Source organism: Heptranchias perlo, chromosome 24 (genome assembly GCF_035084215.1).
Source record: "Heptranchias perlo isolate sHepPer1 chromosome 24, sHepPer1.hap1, whole genome shotgun sequence".
Lineage (NCBI taxonomy): Eukaryota > Metazoa > Chordata > Chondrichthyes > Hexanchiformes > Hexanchidae > Heptranchias > Heptranchias perlo.
Window position 1 is genome coordinate 15,727,882 of NC_090348.1, and position 16,333 is coordinate 15,744,214.

General features: G+C 39.6%; 1 protein-coding gene across 7 annotated transcripts in view; it reads right to left on the minus strand.

Annotated features, from left to right (window-relative positions):
* kif21a (kinesin family member 21A) overlaps positions 1–16,333 on the minus strand; it is a 139,374-nt gene that overhangs the window by 54,905 nt on the left and 68,136 nt on the right. For all 7 annotated transcript variants that reach the window (XM_068004806.1, XM_068004807.1, XM_068004810.1 and 4 more), the window contains exons 17-20: positions 12,947–13,015; positions 8,223–8,437; positions 3,826–3,973; positions 2,392–2,583 (exon numbers count right to left, since the gene is read on the minus strand). In XM_068004806.1, coding sequence (XP_067860907.1) covers positions 2,392–2,583; positions 3,826–3,973; positions 8,223–8,437; positions 12,947–13,015 — 624 coding nt within the window. The remainder of the gene's footprint in view (positions 1–2,391; positions 2,584–3,825; positions 3,974–8,222; positions 8,438–12,946; positions 13,016–16,333) is intronic.

Below are 16,333 nucleotides of genomic sequence, written 5' to 3' on the forward strand. Positions count from 1 at the left end.
AAGGTGGATATATTGGGAGGGGTGACCAAGAACTTGGTTAGATGTGAGTTTTAAGAAGGGCCTTAAAAGGAGAGGCAGGCAGCGAGATTCAAGGAGGGAATTCCAGAGCTTGGGGCCTAGGCAGCTGAAGGCACAACCACCAATGGTAGGGTAAAGGGAGGGAGGATGCACGAGGCCAGTCGGAGCAAAATGGAGAATTCAGGAAGCAGGGGGCATTGTAGGGCTAGAGGAAGTTACAGTGATAGGGATGGGCAGGGCTATGAAGGAATTTAAACACAAGGATGAGAATGTAAGTCAGTGAAGAATGGGGCGATGGGAGAGGACTTGGTGTGGGATAGGATACGAGCTGCAGACTTTTAGATGAGCTGTAAGTTCTCGGAGGCTGAAGGAAGAGACACAAGCCAGGAAAGCATTGAAATAGTTGAGTCTGGAGGTGACAAAGCATGGATGAGAATTTCATCAGCAGATGGGCTGAGGTGAGGCAGAAGCAAACATTGTTAGAGGTAGAAGTAGGTGTGATGGAGGATATGGGATGAGAAAATATCCTCCAGGTCCAAGTCAAATAAGATGCAGAAGTTGCGAACAGTCTGGTTCACCCTGAGACCATGGCCGAAGAGGGAGATTAAAATCGGTGGAGGGTATGGAGTTTGTGGCAGGAGCTGAAAATAATGGTTTCAGTTTTCCCAATGTTTAACTGGAGGAAATTGTGGCTCATCCAAGACTGGATGTCAAACAAGCACTTTTACAACACAGAGGCACTGGATGGATTGAGAGATGTGGTGGAGGTAGAGCTGGATGTCATCAGTGTATGGGTAGAAGCTGATTCCATGTCTGAATGTGGCTAAGGGGCAACATGTAGATGAATGGGATTTTTTTTTTGGGGGGGGGGGGGGGGGGGGGGGGAGGGAGGGGAACAACAATCGAAATTTGGGGGGTGATGGAAGTAATGGAGCATGAAAATAAACCATTGCTCAAGATGTTCTGGCTATAATTGGATAAGTGAGAGTGGAACCAAACAAGAGTAGTCCCACTAAGCTGGACAATAGAGAAAGGGCATTGGAGAAGAATGGTGTGGTCAACCATGTCAAAGGCCACAGAGAAGTTGAGGACAATGAGGAGTGATGATGAATCATGCTCATTCGGTTGGAACCATTTTGGTTTCTGGCAGGGGCAGAAACCCAATTGGAGAGATGCAACAGTGGAAAGATAGGCATGGATTTGGAAGGCAATAACACAAGAATGAGAGGAAAGGGAGGTTGGAGATGGGGCAGTAGTTTGTAAGGTCAGAAGTAAAGGGTGGGGTTTTTTGAGGAGGGATGTGATGGCTATAGTTTTGAAAGAGTGGGGACAGTAACGAAGAGTCATTTACAGTGTCAGTTACCATGTGGGTGAGGAAGGGGAGTTGTGGGGTCAGCAGTTTAGTGGGAATAGAGCCAAGGGAACAGGGAGGTAGGTCTCATGTACAAGATGAACTCGGAGAGGACAAGAGGGGAGATGGGAGAGAAGCCAACGAGACGTGCAGGTGTAGGGTTGGGGCAACCAGAAAAGGCAGCTGAACAAATGGTCTCAATCCATAATCTTCTCACACTTGGGGGTGGGAGTGAATGGGGCAGGGAAGAGGTCTAAGGAGACTGTTGGCTGTGGAGAAAAGCCGGGGGTTATCTTGGCTCTCCAGTATGATCCTGGAGTAACAAGTAGTTTGGGGAAAGGAATGTGCGGCTTGCTAGCACTTGATATGGTTCAGGCATATCTTTCGGGGGGGGGGGGGGGGGGGGGGGGAGGGAGGGAGGGAGAGAAGATGGGTGCAACTGCAGAACACTACTACTTTGAATGGGCTAAGAGTCAACCCAAAAAGTGACTGATATACAGTCACAATTTCTGCATCACGGGCATTCTCTACCATGCACGTACTGAATCTCTACCAGTTCTCTCGAACATATCCCATCAGTACTGAGAAGGACCAAATTGACCCTTCTGAAGTTTGGGAAATCCAACTTTATGGAACATCACTTCCACATAGAACAGCTTTACAAGAATGGCAAATTTATCCACCAACAGCCTCCAATAACTCTGCCCTTCTCTAAATGTCAGACCTCCAAAGTTTAATTTAAGGCAGAGCCTGTAGACACGATGCTATCACCTTCATACTGGCCATTGTCAGTAAGTGCACCCAAAGCATATGACTTTAGGTCAGACCCAAGAATTCGCTATGGGGTCTCTGAAGAAACAAGTGACAGAACAAATTAATATCCTATTTTCCATCTATGCATTGGCATGGAAGAATGATAAAATTCAATTGAGGCAGGTGTTGAGTAGTTAGATTTACATATAGACGTTCAGGGACCTCCCCCCACCAACCAATAGTAAGAAATAATTATAAAATTGACTTGCCTTCGCTTCCTCCATCTGCATGATATTGGCCTGGCAGTCTGAAATGCTGTCATTAATGTAATCAATATTTGCACTTAAAGACTCTGTCTCCTCATTAATGCTATGGATTGTTTTATCATCCACATACTCCTGTACAAATTTTTCTCTCCTCCTATTCAGCTTGTCACGTCTTTTTGTCAGTTCTTCACGTTGCTGCAATATAAAGAGTAAAACGGGTAACAATTTTGGGGTTGAGGGAATCAACTACATTCACATAACTATACTGTTGCTTTCAATGCACTAAATGCAAGTGTTTGCTGGCTTAGTTTAGTGCCTGATCAACGGCACATACAAACACCTTCTCAGAACTTAGTTTTAAGAAATCAAAGATTTGTATATTTTTCTTCAGTTGCACACAAACGTATAAAAAAGAAAACCATCAGTAGCACTCACTCCTCAACTGGTCAGCCAGTTGTGAACCTCAGCAGCCTTATCTGCAGGCTGACTGACTGACTCTCCTGCAGCAGACCCTAATCTCCCACCTGAGAATTGTGATTAGTTGCCTGCAAACCTTGGCTTTGCAGTAATTTTTTTTTAAATTTCTGCTAATAGAGATAGCAAAAGTATTGTAAGGCGAAATTCATACACCACTGAAACCACCCCACCAAAAATGTCAATGGGGGGGGGGGGGGGAGGGGGGGAGAAAGGGAGAAAGGAGAAGAGAGAAAGAGACAAAACCAAGAGAACATGCAAAGGTAAATTAAGCATTCATGGCACAGAGAGGATGAGAACAATTAAGACCAAATGTGTTGGCACAGTTGTAGTGCAGTGAAAAGTGCTGCGCTGTTCTTTTCACAGTAATGCTAGCAGGAGCCACATTTTCAGTGCCTGCTTACACTGAATAAGTTATATACACCTTTTGCATCTTTAAGTATTAAAAGCATACAAAAAGAACTGCTCACCAGCCTCAAATTGCCACTGTAGATTTTAATTAAGAATAGCTGGCAAGGTTGGCAGTTCTTTACAATTATTAAAATGTAAAGGGTGGTAGAGCAGCCGATCAGAGATTATTTTAACTTCATAAGTGACCTTTTTTGATGACACTTTACACCAGGTGGTTTCATACCACAATACCCATCCTTCCAAGAGTGATTTTTGAAAGCAACATATAGTAATAGTTTGTTAATAGTTAACCATGATCAATTTATAGCATGTTTTTACAGATTACAGTATCACCTTCAAAAAAAGGGTCAAGTACCATACAGAAGTGGAGCTAAATAGAAATATGGGAAATTTAGCATCTAAGAGTACACATCATCCTGTTGATCTGCAAGTGTAAAACAAAAATAAAATCAGTTAACCTAGCCAAATAGTATTTGCTGAAAATTTACTGATACTTTCATTTCTAATTTTCAAGTTGGGGGAGGGGGAAAGAAAGACAGAGATTGTTCTTACCTTGAGAAGTCGATTCATATCAGCTTCCATGTTAGCAATAGTCATCCTCTGCATGATGATTTCAGTAACTCTACGTTCAAGTGACTGCCATTTCATTCTGGCTGCTCTTGAGGTATATTTACTTATAAATTTCCTCTGGTACATCTTTCTGCAATTGACCAGAACCAAATTGTTAGCCTACACAATTTCATATGATCTTATGTACAAACTTGTTTAAAACGGTTAGTGAAATTAGCAATAATAGTGACTGAAATATTTGCAAGTGTTTAAGAGTTTGAATTATTTATATGTAGAATTTGCAGATGACACCAAGATTGGTGGCATTGTGGACAGTGAAGAAGGTTATCTAGGATTGTAACGGGATCTTGATAAATTGGGCCAGTGGGCCGATGAATAGCAGATGGAGTTTAATTTAGATAAATGTGAGGTGATGCATTTTGGTAGATCGAATCGGGCCAGGACCTACTCCGTTAATGGTAGGGTGTTGGGGAGAGTTATAGAACAAAGATCTAGGAGTACAGGTTCATAGCTCCTTGAAAGTGGAGTCACAGGTGGATAGGGTGGTGAAGAAGGCATTCAGCATGCTTGGTTTCATTAGTCAGAACATTGAATACAGGAGTTGGGATGTCTTGTTGAAGTTGTACAAGACATTAGTAAGGCCACACTTGGAATACTGTGTACAGTTCTGGTCACCCTATTACAGAAAGGATATTATTAAACCAGAAAGAGTGCAGAAAAGATTTACTAGGATGCTACTGGGACTTGATGGTTTGACTTATAGGGAGAGGTTGGATCGACTGAGGCTTTTTTCCCTGGAGAGTAGGAGGTTAAGGGGTGATCTTATAGAAGTCTATAAAATAATGAGGGGCATAGATAAGGTAGATAGTCAAAATCTTTTCCCAAAGGTAGGGGGGGGGCATAGATTTAAGGTGAGAGGAGATACAAAAGGGTCCAGAGGGGCAATTTTTTCACTCAAAGTGTGGTGAGTGTCTGGAACGTGCTGCCAGATGGCAGTAGTAGAGGCGGGTACAATTTTGTCTTTTAAAAAGCATTTGGACAGTTACATGGGTATAGAGGGATATGGGCCAAGTGCAGGCAATTGGGACTAGCTTAGTGGTATAAACTGGGCGACATGGACATGTTGGGCCGAAGGGCCTGTTTCCATGTTGTAAACTTCTATGATTCTATGATTCTAATTCATGGAACATAAAAAACAGGATGCAATCATTTGGCCCATTGAGCCTACTCCACCAACTGTTAGCCATGGCAGCTCTATCATTTTAATCTTTATCCATCTTTCCATTGATACCATGCCTCTCTAGTGTCTATCTCAAGTATGTCTTTAAGTGCTTCAATTGATGCTTCATTTATAGGCCTTTAAGTAGTGTACATCATATATTTTCAATTTATTGTGTGGCGAAATTGTTTCTGCATTCACTTTCAAATTAGTTCTAATTTTCTTGTGTCCCCTTGTTCTGGATTCCTTTGGTAGAAATAAAATTCTAATATACTTCATCATCTGCCTGGTCAATTCCAAAAATTCATTATTTTTAACATCAATTGGATTACTTCTTCGCCATGGAATACAATGCAATACTCAGCCTCTCATAATTGCCATGTCCTTACATCTCAGATACCAACCTGGTGAATTGCTGCTGGACTCCTGCCAAAGCCAATACTTCCTTCCTAAAATCAGGTGCCCAAACGGAATGAAATCAAGACCAGCATTCTGCGTAACTGCAGTACTTGTTTGTTTTTATATTCTACACCTCGAGATGAAGTCCCTGCACTTTTAAATAGATTTGGCACAAAAGGATTGCTTGCTTTGCAATGATACTGATCATCAATTTCCTCTACTGTACACACTACACATCAATCTTCAATTCCACTTTTTCAGAATCCAATATGTGTATGGCATGATTCCAGGATTACTATTCTAATAATTTTTGTTTCTCTTCTGTCTTGGTGGTTCTTTAAGTCACAAGTGAGGTCATTTCTTTTGGTACGGAAGGAGGCCATTCGGGCCCTGAGAACCTCCTCATTCCTCTGCGCAATCCCCATAACTTAATATTTTTAAAGTGTTTATCCAATTCATTTTTAAATATCCTGATAGTCTCCGCTTCAAAAGCCATGTGGTAAAGCATTCCATATCATAACACTCGTGTGGAAAAATTCCTTCTAATCTACATTAACTGCATTTATACCATTTTGTTTTCAATTCACTAGTGGAAATAATCTTACACTATTCATTCTCTCATAACCTTTCAAAACTTTGTACATTTCTATTAGATTCCTCTTTAACCTTTTCTGTTCCTGTGAATACTGTACTGTTTTTTTGTTAGTCTACCAATATAATTTTATTCTCCCATCCTTTTATAATTTTAGTAAAGCTACATCAAACATTTTCCATAACTTAATATCCTTTCTATTGTGGGGTGCCCAAAACAATCCTAACTGCAGTCTAACCAACATCCCCAATAGGTTGTAATGCAGTGGAACCTGCTGGGTAAATATTTTGCTACTCTTCATTTATTACTTCGAGTAAACCTGGTTCGTAGGTCACAGCCGAAGTCACAGGGTCGGAGAGTGATGATTGTTGTTATTCCAAGACTAGAAAGGTGTGTCTCATTTCCAGTGATAAATTACCATGATGAAAGTGTTTTATTCAATCCTTGGCACTGCTACAGTACTAGAGATATTATAAACATACGGTCACACTATGGTTTATAGGGAGCAAGGACTCACTTACAGGTGTGGCCCTTCATCCCGACTATGAGAAACATCTGACATACCCCAAGGTTTCCAACAGTACCAACACATATTTCCAGGGCACATGCTAGCTACATCAGGCCATTCCAAGAGATTCTCCACTTTGCCCTTTACCCACCCCTCCATTCAAGCCACTACTTTATCTTTAATACCATGAATCTTACTTTTCGCAACATGTCTCTTATGGCGGAGTTCAACCACTTACTCAATATCCAAATAGATAACGTCACAAAAGCCATTCTCATTCTACGCTTAGTAATTTTCTCAAGAATTTACTTAAATTAGCCAATTCATGAATGACCAGCCCCTTACAAATCAGTATTCAACATTCTTCATTAGCCCTTATCTTTCGGTGTTATTTGGGTTATCCATTATGGACTCCAGTAATTTACTTACTACTGACACACTTAACTAGCCTATAATTACCCAGCTTATTTCTTTCCTTTTTTTTTGAAAGGCGTACTATTCACAACCTTCGAACCATTATGGTGCAATTTGTTACCTCAGAATTTGGAAATGATTAGAATCTCTGCTTTTTCATCATGAACCTCCCTCAATATTCTGCAGCTTAGATCATCCAGGCCTGGTGACGTAGTTGTAGTAATTCTTTTACTTGTGGGAAGTTCTACTTCATCCCAAGACTCTGAAGTAGTGTTTTGGGAGCACCAAGTCACCCCTTCTAATCAAAGTCAATTTACTTAGACAAGGATGATAGACCCTCATGTTTTTCCAGTGTCTCACTTTCCCCTTAGCATGAGCTTAGCTCAGTTAGTAGCACTCACTTTGGCATCAGATGATTGTGGGTCCAAAACTCATTCCAAGATCGATCGATAGATACGTACATACATACATACATAGATAGATAGATATAGAGAACTGCATCAGAAGTAACATCTTACAGATGGGACATTAAAGAAGTCCCGTCTCCTTATTTGATCTGTTTGTCATGTCACTATTTGAGGAGCAAGAAGTTCACCTGGTGATCTAACCAACATTCAGCCAACACTGCCAAAAACAGATCAACTGGTCATTCATCTCATCTGAGAGAGATCTGGCTGTCATGTTTGCTTATAAAACAAAGATTACATTACACGTGTAAGGGCATGTGAGTGTTTTTGGATGTCCTGAAAATGAACTAAGATGGTAAATAAAAGTTTGTTCTTTCCTTCCTTGTGCAGGTAGCGACTCACGCTGGGTTATGAGCGTCATGAGTACCAGCAGTCCTTGGACACCAAATTTCCATTCTTAATAGAATTTTAAACAATGAAAGTCTGGCAAATTAACTATGAATACATCAGTAAAGTCTGATCTTACACTCTATGAACCACAGGTGTTTAACAGCATGGATACTGGATAGTAATCAGCAAGAATCCAGAAGATTGCTCCCTCCTTAGCCCAGGACACAGACCAAATTTTTCATCTCCACAACTACCTTGGCTGAAACGAACTGATTGAGCACAGGCTAGGGATTAAAACAGGAATATTTCTGGTTCATCTATCTACATCATCACATAGTACACTTAACTATTTTGGGAGCACTGGCAAATTAAAAATGACAAAAATACATTATGCATTTTTACTTTGTTCTTCATCTAGAAAATCTAAAGACTGAATAGCACCAAAAATACCTCATTCCATTTGTTTTGTCTGCTTGAGTAACCGGGGTCCTAGAGGTAGGAGTCCTCCCTTTATGCGGGCCACTGAAGTTAGCCGATCGGTCATGATCGTAAATATTCGTGTGGGGTGGTGGTTCTGAAATATGGTCTGGTAAGCTCAGTTTGCGATTCACTCGTCCAGCTACTTTATCTGACATAGGCTTTGATAGCTTTCGAAGGGCTGTAACCTAAAGATAATATTGCATGCCTTGAGCAACAAAGATATAAAAGACTCCAAAACAGACGTTAAACATTTATGACCCAAAGACACTCAATTATCCAAAATGTTAACATACAAACAGCGGGTGTAGCTGGTGGAACAGTCACCTCACCTCTTGAATCTATGTCTGAATTCAGCTCAGAGTGACAAGATCACAGTCTCCAGTCTTTGACAGTTGTAAGGATCAGCGAGATTAGGTTGGATCCCAGTGGGCGTAGTTCCACAGCACAAAATGGTCAATAATACCAACTTGTCACTAGACTACACACAATGATGGATGGCATGGCAAATGGAAAATTTAGGAGGGCAGCTCTTCTGATGTTGGATTTAAGGGATGCAATAAAACAGGTCTTTCACTCCATCAGGCTCATGCTGTATTTAGTCTTACAATGCTTGCTGGTGAAACTGGGCAAAAGAACCAGCACTGTGATCCATGGACATCCCTCATGTTAATGAGCACAAAAATTGATCCTTTATCCCCAGATTCACACATGTACAGTACAGGAGGTACCGTTGGATTGAAAACAAGCTAACATGGTACTTACTTTGGTGACAAAATGTACCGGGTAACTACAGACCCATTACTCATCAGTATTGGTAAAATAATGGAATAATGAACAAACTTTAGGATTATCTAACAAAAAGCAAAATACTGCAATTCTGAAATTAAAACAGAAAATAATGGAAACATTCAGATCAGGCAGCATCTGTGGAGAGAGAAACAGTGTTTCAGGTCGATGACTGTTGGTCAGACTATCCAAATGGAAACACCCTGGAAGTGAGTCAAAAGATTTCAGAAGGGGCAGATCCTGCCCGACTAACTTTCTTAACTGAGGAAGTGACATCCGAAGTAGATATTAGAACGCTCCAGAGTACAGAAAGCATTGGAGTAAGTTCCACAAGAAAGGCTGTTACACAAACTTAAAGGCAGTGGTATCCTAAATAAAACTTGATTTCTGTACTCAAAACGATAGTTGTGCTGCCACAGAGCATGAAAATCGCGTGCACAACAGAATTGAGAATGCAGCCAGAATGATTGTTGATTCACCTTTAGTTGAAAGTTTTTTTTTAAAATTTAACAAAATTTCTGCTTGAGATCTGAAATGGAATAACCTCACTGCTCTCATTGTTGGCAACTCCAAACAAACTTCAAGTGTAAATTAAAGAATATAATTCCTATAAGATTCACAATTGTGAATAGAATGCCAAAAGTCATTAATTTTATGTATCTTATTGCTTCAGATCCACTCACCCAAGGTGGTGGCTCAAAAGTGAAGTAATATTTGTCAACTCCATTTCAACGTAAATAGACAACAATCCATAAGTCAATGCAGGCCATCATACACATCAATGCTCCATTCATACTTAATCAATGGCATAAGTCCAATCTCTCTGACTGACATTGGGCTCGCAGCCAGGTTTATCAAGTGCACACATCCTTAACTATGGTCAAATATTTGGAGCAGAACTGTTGATAACAAGGCTGGTACAGGAGACTCATTCAATGAATACTCACGAGTCATGGCACACAAAATGCTCTGTACAAGGATAACTTAGTTTTTAAAAGCAAATTAACATTGTTTTTTGAGCAAATGTTAATTTTAATCAGCTTAAGTCTTCTGTTCAATATAATTATACGAACAGGACGTCACAAGATTTACAGATAGCCTCAAGCAACAGTTTTCACATTTTTTTTTGAATGCTACAAAACGTCATGTTCATCACCTTTTGAAATCCTGTGTGGTTGCTGCAGCATTGTTAAAATGTCCTGAACCTTGCATCAATGTCGACACATGAATCAAACTTCAAAAAAATTAGCCTCATTCAAAATCTAAGATCACTAACAAATTGACTTTTTTTTCATCCATGTCGATTTTCTCCCTTCCTCTCTAGGACACTGACTTCTTAACTCAGGTACGGTTCCAAAAATATCAAGTGGCCATGATTTATTCATGCGCGAAGTTTGATACTATGTGTTAGTAAATTCAACAACTGTTGAGATTTCACAGCCATGTCTAACACTGGCTATCCAGTGAACCCTGCTGGAATTATAATCAGAATCGAGCACCCTAGTAGATTTCCCCTCCCTAATCCAGTACTGCTGAAGTCAATATCGCGCCTATATTACCATCCTGGTTGAGTTCAGCTAACTCAGCAGACAGGATATTGAGACCCGTTACCTTCCTGGTCTCTATGGTTCAGCTAGCCACAGCAATCAAGAGCTATATTTTTAGAATATTGATACCTTTTGGTTAATTTTAGCCATTTCAAAATTTAAAGTTTATTTTAAATTTGATAATTTAAAAATATGGAAGGTCGCAAAGATACTTGAAATGTTTAATTTAGCCGTGGTATCCAAAATTGAAATGCAGCACTAATACATATATTAGAAAACACCAGAGACATCCGGTCACAGAAAGTAGTAATTCATCAATTACCCTTTAGGAAATTAACTTTTCTCTAAATAAAATTCTGCTCGAAATAATCTGGTACAGTTTTTATGAACTCTACACATCAATTTGCAACATTAGTATGTGAATCACCAACGTGACTAGCAACAATTGATCACAAAAATATTTTAGAACTATTATAAGCAATTGGGTGCATTAATTAGTCTGAATGATCATTTTACATCAGGCTGAGGAATCCTCGGCAACAACAGCTTGTATACTGTACAGGTACATGAATTTGTTTTTACATTGGTCGCTTCAACTGACCTGAAAACAGATCGAAGAGGAGGAAAAATGGTTGGATTGATCCCCTAACTGAACTGGATTTTAAGTTACTGCCTGATAAGTAATGAAGGTACATACATTTCAAAATAAAGGACACTTCATTGTACTGCAACACAAAACAAAGAATAAGTCTCAAATTGTGCTGCAACTTAAGAGTTCACATTTTCCAGTGCGCTCCACTGATGTTCTAATTTATGAACAAAAACTTCACGAACATTACTGCTCAACTTGTAAGTACTTATATGATAATGAATGGCAAAATATGGAGGAGAAAATGGTGGAGTATCCACATAGTTAAGATGAAAGTACTTGAGGAAAACATTAATGAAAATCACTAAAATATTGACTGATATTAAGAAACTTTGGAACTGAGACTTTGCTAGGAACATTTCGTGTATTCATTATTTTACTGAGAAATACTACTGTTTGTATTTTAGAACAATATCTCAGCACTGTTTTAACACAATGAAGTGTTTTATAATAGGTTTAGAACGCAAGAAAAATCAAGAGTGAGAATAGGCCATTTGAAGCCCATGTATGATTATTCCATGGGGGACTTCTATCCTACACCACCTGTTGATCCCTCTACTTTACGAACACTAAGTTTCACCCCTTACTCCCACTAAAAAAAAAATCAAGCAGTATAATCCTCAATCTCAATAGATATCAATCTAGCTCACTTTTGAAATGTGCCAAATGACCCAATTAACTACCTTCTAAGTTTGTTCCACATACCCACTATCCTATGGGGATAAAAAGGATTTTCTAATCTAACATCTGAAGCTTTGGGAATTTTGTATTGTGTCCTCCAGTCTTATGTTCATTGTCCAAGTTTGAGCTCGTTTACTCCAACCTTTTCTATATATTTCATTATTTTGAAGACCTGTGTCATGTCTCCCCTTAGGAGTCTTTTCTCTAGCAAAAATAAATGTAGTTGCCGAAGCCTTCCTTCATAATTTAGTCCAAGGCCTGAAATCCTGATCACATCTCTAAACCTTTTCTCATGTTAATCATGGATCAGGTAAACAGCAAATTTTCTAAACCTAGTTAATGTTTACTCAATTTAAATGCCTGTACTGCACTAAAGAAAACACTGTCTAAAATGTGCTCTAACCTCTTCAAACAGAACATATCATTCCCAGGCTTCTTAGTGTAACAAAAATAAAGTCAGCAAGTAGATCTAGGTTACAACTATATACGGTGTGCTCTGGAATAAGATTATACCTATGGACTATTCTTTGTGATTCAATGCTGATCACCCCATAAAGAATAAGATTATATAACAGCACAATTGAGAATTCCCTTGCAAGAAAGATCGAGTCCCCTTACACAACTGACAGTTTTCAAACAGAAAATAGCAATGGGTTCTTGACTGTGGACAGACTGACATATTTTCAATACTGGTAAACCCATGCTGTAACAGCAATAACTTAATTCACATTCACTGCACAGGAACTGAAGATACGACTATTTCCATACCTACTGTTTCATGAATGACCTGAATTGCAAGTTTGAGGTTTTTGTAACCTATTAAATGAGGTGTAATTTATGCATCAATAGAATTAACTTTTCAGACTACATTCCAGCATAACAGTGCAACCTTCTCACTGCTGCAATTAATATTGCTGTTTGAAGCTTCAGATAGGTTTTCAGCATGTGCATGTTTGGGCTACATCTTTAGCAGTTGCAATAAATATTATTGTTTTGACTTATAACAGTGCAAATAATGAACAGTGCCTCACCTCCTCTGTTTTTCGCCGTAGGATTATTTCTTGTTGTCGTTTCTTAGCTTCCAGAAGTTTCACTTGATGCTGAAGAAAGAAATTAATAAAATACCTTAAAAAATTCAAGTCTGTGTGGAGGGAAAGAAGCTATGTAAATAGTAACTTCAGCTAGAATAGGACCTTGCCTACTGAAGTAAACTAGACTAGGATATAAAACCATAAAGTCAGCAGCAAGGAGTTGCATTTCATTTCCCAAATTCATTTAGAGATAGTATATTTTCACAGGTTTAGGGAATGTTTTATTATATTCAGCGCAAACATTTTACAAAATTTACAATTCTGCACTAATCAAGTGACACACAAAACAAAGCTCTGCTGCACATAGGATTATGAGGCACTTCTTGCTGCACTAGTACCTTGGTGTGGCCGACACTGTACATACAAATGCCTTGTTGAGCATTTTCTACAATTGCTTGTCGACTTATTCTGGATGCACCACTTTGCTTTGATCCTTTGGGGGAGCAGGGAGAAGAGTGGACGAAGGCATGGAAGACCAAGACGTTGACAGCAACATGCTGTTGCTCATGAGGTAACCTCCAGAACGAGGGTGGATGTAGCCAAAAAAACTTGAGACGCCAAAAAAGATTTGGTAAAATCAGAGGATCAGTGTACTAGTGCAGCACACAGTCCGACCGTAATGCAAAACGGTGCCTGATTGATAAAAGTTGTCTGCCATTTTGTATCCCACTCAGCAAACCAACAAGGAAACAACATGCACAAGTGCCTGGAAGATTTGTTAATAGGCCTGGAAGACAGTTACCCCAAATCCCACATAAATGGGAATGCTAAGCATTCCGAAGAGGATGGACCTGTAGGATGGTGTGCCAAGTAGTCCTCCCCTAACACCACATTTATATTTCTTGTCCTCTACATTCCAAGGGTAAACCAAGTGTTGAAAGTAGATTTTTTTTTGCAACGGCTCTAATTTATGCAGGAAACATTATTTTGACACTACATAAAATTGATCTCATTTGGCAAGATAGTATTAGTTTTCTTTGAATAATTTAACTTGAAACAACTTAACAGATCAACTGCAAATGATTGTGATGGAACACTGCTTCATATTACATAAATTGCACCATGCAGAAATTTGAGTTATGCCAACATGTTATGAATTTAAAATGAAACTCCATTTAGCTGTTATCTGAAAGGAATTCTTTTAAGGTGTGGAGGGAAGCAAGTAATAAACAATCACTGTCTAGAGATATATAAATTTTAGCTGGAGAATCGAGCCAGCCAGTTCCCTACAGTGCTGTCCATCACAGTCACATCAGAAGTTGCTGCGTGGTTTTGAAATGTGATGTTGTAGTCTTAGTGCCAGGCTGTTTGATATGCAAGTCAGAGGTCAAAAATAACCAAAACCCACAATTGTCAAGTCTGCTGTTCACCCTCCAATCTCAATGTCAAAACTGATCAACATAATTGCCTGCCTAGTAGAAACCACCACTTAGATCTTGTAAGTTGTATTCTCGCTTGGAGACCCAGAGAAATGGTTTAATAGATGGGGATTTTCTTTCATCAACTCCCGATTCTCTTGTCAACTATTTTCCACGCCACAGTGGTCAGATGGAATTCCATGGGGCAGAGGAAGTGCACGTTACATCTCCAAAGGCTCAGTTAAAAGACTGAACTTCAAGATTGCAAACAGTTGCTTATCTGCCACATAGATTAAAATAGCATATCATTTTATTGGCTGTAATTTCAGTAAATAAATTCAATGACTAGTTTTAGATTGAATATAGTACGGCAGATTGGAGTTTCCTGCCTTTTGCACTGGAACGAATGCTAGGCAGCCTGTGAAATAGCATGTATGAAATATTACAGTAAAAAGAAAAAGGTTAATTCTGTGACCAAGTGCTAAATATGGATCACGACAGGTCTATCTACAGAAGCTGCATTTTACTCTGAATATCATGTATATTGGTTAGCCTGAAATAAAACATTGATCATTTATCTATATATCCAGTTATCTATTAAAATTTTTTGTGGCATATGCTTTCTGCCCACAAACTCGTCACAATTTTACATTGTAAAGTAAGCATTTCTATTAATACTAATGCACTTACCTGTAACAATTAACCATTATCCGTAACACCACTAGATGGTGCTGTATTATCTTTTCCCAAGTCTCAAAACGCTTTAACAAAAAAAGTCTTTTTTTCTTCCTACAGTAATTGAAATTTTTGTTGCCCCACACTCGTCAAAGTGACTTAATTTTGTCCTGGATTATCGTTTCTAAAAGCTTCCCCACCAGCAAGGTTAAACTGACTGGCCTGTAGTTGCCACGTTCATCCTTACACCCCTTTTTGAACAGGGGTGCAACATTTGCAATTCTCCACCCCTCTGGCACCACCCCCATATCTGAGAAGATTATGGCCAGCACCTCTGCAATTTCCAGCCTTACTTCCCTCAGCAACCTAGGATGCATCCCATCTGGGCTGGGTGATTTATCTACTTTAAGCATAGCGATTATTTCTAGTACCCTATCTATCAATTTTCACCCCATCCAGTATCTCAACTGCCTCCCCTTTTACTGTGACTTTGGCAGCATCATCTTCCTTGGTAAAGACAGATGCAAAGTACTCATTTAGTACCTCAGCCATGCCCTCCACCCTCCATGCATAGATCTCCTTTTTGGGTCCCTAATCGGCCCCACCCCTCTTACTACCCGTTTACTATTTATATACCTAAAGACGACTTTTGGATTGCCTTTTATGTTACCGCCAGCTCATTCTCACTCTCCATTAACCCCTCTTTCTTCCTTTTTCACTTCTCTGTACTTTCTATATTCAGCCTGGTTCTCACTTGTATTATTAACCTGACATCTATCATACACCCCTTTTTTCTGCTTCATCTTACTCTCTCTCTTTCATCATCCAGGGAGCTCTGGCTTTGGTTGCCCTACCTTTCCCTTGTGGGAGTGTACCTAGACTGTACCCGAACCATTTCCTCTTTAAAGGCCACCCGCTGTTTGATTACAGGTTTGCCTGCCAATCTTTGATTCCAATTTACCCGGGTCAGATCCGTTCTCAAACCACTGAAATTGGCCCTCCTCCAATTAAGTAATTTTTCTCTCGATTGCTCCTTGTCCTTTTCCATAACTAATCTAAACCTTATGATACTGTGATCGCTGTTCCCGAAACATTCCCCAACTGACACTTGCTCCACTTGATCTAACTCATTCTCCAGAACCAGATCCAGCAACGCCTCCTTCCTCATTGGGCCGGAAACATATTGATCAAGAAAGTTCTCCGAACACTTCAGAAATTCCTCCCCCCCCCTTTGCCCTTTACACTATTACGATCCCAATCTATATTAAGATAGTTGAAGTCCATTATCACTACT